The sequence below is a fragment of the Oryzias melastigma genome, linkage group LG20 (assembly GCF_002922805.2).
Source record: "Oryzias melastigma strain HK-1 linkage group LG20, ASM292280v2, whole genome shotgun sequence".
NCBI lineage: Eukaryota > Metazoa > Chordata > Actinopteri > Beloniformes > Adrianichthyidae > Oryzias > Oryzias melastigma.
The window spans coordinates 69167-74277 of NC_050531.1; the positions used below are offsets into that span (position 1 = coordinate 69167).

The following is a 5111-nucleotide window of genomic DNA, read 5'->3' on the forward strand; positions in this document are numbered from 1 at the left end:
TTAATTGCGATTAAAAAATTTAATCGCCTGACAGCTCTAGTTATAATACAAAATAGTTCATTCATCTTCTTAATTGTTTTTTCCCTTTGTGGATCATGGAGCTCCTGGAGCCTTACCTGGCTACATGTGGATGAGGGATTCACCTGCACACGTCTCCAGTCTGTCACCGAGCCTCAATCACACACTATACACACTCTCATTCACATCTGGAGATAATTTAGAGTAAACAATGAACTATTGAAGCACGTTTTTGGATGATGGGAGGAAACCCACACATGCATGGGGAGAACATGCAAACTCCACACAGAAAGGTCCTCAGTTGGTGATTCTGGTCCAGCCGGGACCTTCTTGCTGTGAGGCTAGAGCGCTAACCACTGCGCCAGTGTGCAGCCCTTATGTATAATGGTTAATAGTTTGTAGATCTCCATCAATGAAAGAAAAACACAAATCAAATTTAAAAAATGTAAGCTGTCGTTTACATTGTGGACTTAGGAAAATTAGAGAAAAATATCATTTGAAATAGTCTGCAAGACACCACAAGCTCAACTAAACAGAAGTACAAATACCAGAATATATTTTTAAAAGATTGAAAATAAACTTAAAGTTAAAAAACAAAAAACTTTCAAGCTTTGCAAAAATTCGAGTAAAGAAGATAAGATTGAAAAAAAAGCAACAAAAAAAACAACTTAAACAGCAGGAATCAAATTAAATTATAAGGGAAAAGACTCTAAAGATAATTAAATGGTTATTTATGCATATTTTTAGGTGAGTAATAAATATGTGCAAAAACACGAAAATTGTAGAGTATCAACAGAACTTTCTGATCACAAATAGTTCAAAGTGTATGTATCAGCACAGCTGACAGCTTCCATCTTCTGAACCCACTCAATCCTTCTGAGGGTCGCAGGGTTACTGGAGCCTATCCGAGAAAGGTCGCAGGACCTAGCTGCCAGCTTGACAAAAAGTCTTCAGCTAATACAATGAGAGCAATGTTAGCTGGTTTACTGTCAGATTGAAATGATGGCTTCCCTATTAAAGCCAGCTGGTCTGCTCTTCGTTTCTCTTCCTGTCTTCCTCACACACCTGTAAACAATAGACTGCTGCAGGGGTTTATGCAGTTATTTCTAGGAATTTGTGAGATGGTAGTTCCTAGAAAGATTTCCTTTAGTCTGGTTCTTGATTATTTGAGGCAGAACTCAACATGTCATTGTGAACCACTGTTTGGTTTTAGCTGTTTGGATGAAATACAAAAATGCACGAGTTGGCAGTCAGCCAGTCATCAGTAAGTCGTGTCACAGGTCAAGTAAGCTCCAAAGGTCGGTTTAACGTTTCCCTTCCTGATTCCTCTGTGCAGACATTGCAGTTGTGGACATGAGCGATGTGTTTCGGCAGCCTTCCCTGTTCTACCACCTGGGTGTGAGGGAAAGCTTTGACATGGCCAACAACGTTATCCTGTACCATGACACTGACCCCGACACCGCTCAGTCTCTGAAGGTACTGCTGCTGCCTCGCCCATATTGAAACAAAATGCTCCACGAGTTATTTACAGCGTGTGTTACAAAACAGCCTTGAAACGCATCACATGATCTTCTATGTATCTCCTTGCAGGACATGGTGGCTCAGAAAAACACAGTAAGTCTGTGCATGTGCGTGCTTGTGCTTCACTGTGATTCATGAGAAGACACTGTCTGCTACTATTTCTAGGAAAAAGCTCAGACTGCATTTAGGAATGCACTCAGACACACTCATTTTCACTTAGGAACCACGTGGAGCCACATGTGCAAAACAAGTGTGTGAATACCTGGTTTACATTTAGCAGATGGCTTTCCAAGAAACTGGTATTTAATGTATGTGTGGTGTCTATGCGTGTGTTTATGGAGTAGGCTGCTCGCCCCCCAGCATTAGGGTTTCCTTGGGTTCAGTTGCCTCCCGAATACAGGGGCTCTGGACTACGAAACAAAGTAGGTACCAAGAATGTACCCAAGCTTGCTGATATATATTCCTTTAAAGGCTGCAACTATTAACAACCAAAAGGCTAAGTTTGCAAAACAAACTCCATATTTGTTTTAACCAGGCTTTCAAAAAGCTTTATAAAGGTGGAAAAGACAGTTTCGCACTAAAACCTACTGACACATATTTGCTCATCATATGATGCTATTGTCTGCATTGAACTGATCTGCACAGTACATAGCATGTAAGCCCCCCCGCCACATATACTGTTGTGCTGCATGTGTTTTCATGAAATAACAACCGGAAATGTTAAAGACCCAAAAATGTGTAATTTTTTCCTTTCAGGCATCCAGCGGGAACTACTACTTCATCCCCTACATAGTGACCCCTAGCCACGAGTACATGTGCTGTGAAAGTGATGCTCAGCGCAGGGCCAGTGAGTACATGCAGCCCAATTGGGACAACCTGTTAGGACCACTGTGTGTTCCGCTCACCGACCGTTTCACCAGCCTCCTGAAGGACATCCATGTGACCTCCTGGTGAGAAGAAAATACAACTTCTAGGCTATTGTGAAGTTAGATGGATAAGAATAATGAGATATTTGATGTAACAGTAAGTATATTACATTATACATTACTTTTCTTTAGATGTATTTTTGTAAAATATGGTTATGTACAACTTTTGAAAATATTAAAAAGTAAGCATAAAAAGATTGGAAGCTTTGTTCTGACTGGTTAGTAAGGAACTATGAGATCTCTAATATAGGATGGGGCCACACCATTCAGAGCCTTATAGGTTAACAGGAGGATTTTGAACTTGATCCTGGATTCAACTGGTAGCCAGTGGAGAGAAGCTAACACAGGAGTGATGTGTTCTCTTCTACTAGTTCCTGCTAACAATCGTGCTGCTGCATTCTGGACAAGCTGAAAACTTTTTAAAGAACTTTTCGGGCATGCTATTAGTAAAGAGTTACAGTAATCCAGTCTAGACGTAACAAATGCATGTATGAGTTTTTCAGAGTCACTTTTAGATAACATATTTCTGGTCTTAGATATGCAGGGTAGGTGCTCATGACACTGAGTTGGTCCATGTATGTTTTATGTAAAGCCAACATTATCTAAAAAAGCATCAAATGCATTTTCTTGACAGCCACTGGAGTCATCAACATGAACATTAAAATCCTTTATTATTACAATATATCAGAAACTAAACCAGTAGTCAATAGGAAGTCAGAAAACTCAGATAAAAATTCAGAATACAGGTCAGGAGGGTGATAAATAATTATGAACAAAACCGCTTTTCGAGTCTTTCTTTTTAGGTGATTGATAGACAGTACATTGCTTTCAGTCAAGCATAGTGGCTCTTTTGTAGCCAAGCTTCTGTTAGGGCTAGCAGGCTGTTTTTATCATTATTCAATTCATTGACTGATAGGAACTTTGAGGAAATGGATCTAATGTTTAGCAGCCCACATTTAATTACATCATAAGTTTGCTTGTTATTATTGAGAGAACTAGTAGCTATTACTTTTATGTTTTATGTGTCTCACTCCTTTCATTTGCCTTCGGGCACAAAATCTTACACTAGGAACTGCTGAACTATCCCTGTACGGGGGTTGCACCAGCGCTGAAGGCCGCTTAGTATAAACTGCTGCTCTGTGTCTGGGTATCATCTCCAGGTTTTCAGGCTGCATGGCTGAAGCCAACAGAAATGCTCCTGGAAAGAAAAGTGATGCTGTCCATGGTGGTATGGTTGCCATCTCTCCGCATGAGACCGTTTCTTTCCCCAAAATGCGCTCCAACTGTCCACAAAGTCAATGTCGTTTTCTGGGCACCATCTAGCTAACCAGCGGTTAAGTGATGAAAAGCGACTGTACATTGAGTAGGTTTGGCAGAGGACCTGAGAAAATTACTGTGTTGGAAATTGACTTAGCAAGTTTACACACCAATTCTACATTCAATTTGAGAATCTCTGATAGTCTCCGACGGGCGTCGTTACTGCACTGGTTTAGGCTCTCTCGGAAATAACGTCATAGGAAGTGATGACGTCACAGGAAGTGATGATGTCACAGGAAGTGATGATGTCACAGGAAAATAGACTTAGATAACTGTTGTAACTTTGGAACACAGTGGAACATTGCCCTGTTTCAAGCATGTGTTGAAGATCTACGTCAGGACTGCTGACAGTTGACCTAACAGGTCCTTAATACTTTTCTCAGCCCTCCATGTTGGCTTGCTGCATTGTGGGAGTTTACAGTCTTCTTTCTGTGGTCCAGCTTGACTTTTCTGATTTTATTTCCAGCTTTAAAGTCCCACTCCAACTACATTTTTATCTATTGTAAAATCACTCCCAGTGGTCTTTTAATTATTACATCATTTTTAACAAAATTCAAAAAGTCTGTTATGTTGCAGGACAAAGTTTCTGCAGAGCAGCAGGAATTTAACAGAAATTTGCCTCTGAGTCATGGGCAGGACTGTTGGCACAGAAGTAACCCTGTGCTGATTTTCCATTATTTCTGTTTGCACTGGTTAGATTTTGGCCCGCCCATGGTAGTTGCTGCATCGCAAACCGGAGCTGAGTTTATAAGTGCTCCTGGTCCAACTTGATCTGATTAAAGAAATACTCAGAAACACAGTTTTAATATGAAATTGTTTTATCTTCCATCATGAGAACAACTCTACAAGAACATGGTAAAAACATTCAAAACACCATTTTCATTAGAGTGGGTCATTAAAGGCAGAGTATTTATTGAGCTCACCTCAACTCTTATCTTTTTCATGTTTCTTCTCTTTTATTTTGTTTCTGCAGTGCATCCTTTAAAGACACTTTGCTCAATGACATAAGAAAAGCCAGGGAGAAATACCAGGGAGAGGAGCTGGCCAAGGAGCTGACCCGCATAAAGCTGAGAATGGACAACACCGAGGTCCTAACGCAGGATATCGTTATGAACCTACTGTTTTCCTACAGAGACATACAGGTGCCACTGCTGAGCTTTCCGTCATCCTGTAGAGACCTTTGAATCTAACTTATCTGCTCACTGTGTCGTGATCAGGACTATGATGCCATGGTCAAGCTAGTGCAGACTCTGGAGTTGTTGCCCACCTGCGACCTGGCCACCCAACCCATGATTCAGTTCCACTATGCTTTTGCCCTCAACAGGTAAG

The 5111-nt window shown here is 40.8% G+C and overlaps 1 protein-coding gene across 1 annotated transcript in view; it reads left to right on the forward strand.

The window, feature by feature from the left end:
- Window positions 1-5111, forward strand: part of map3k15 (mitogen-activated protein kinase kinase kinase 15) — a gene marked incomplete in the record, with an annotated part of 44422 nt that overhangs the window by 3544 nt on the left and 35767 nt on the right. Inside the window, 5 exon segments of the mRNA XM_024280197.2 lie at window positions 1355-1494; window positions 1609-1632; window positions 2296-2489; window positions 4756-4924; window positions 5000-5106. Of these exon segments, the coding sequence (XP_024135965.1) occupies window positions 1355-1494; window positions 1609-1632; window positions 2296-2489; window positions 4756-4924; window positions 5000-5106 (634 nt within the window).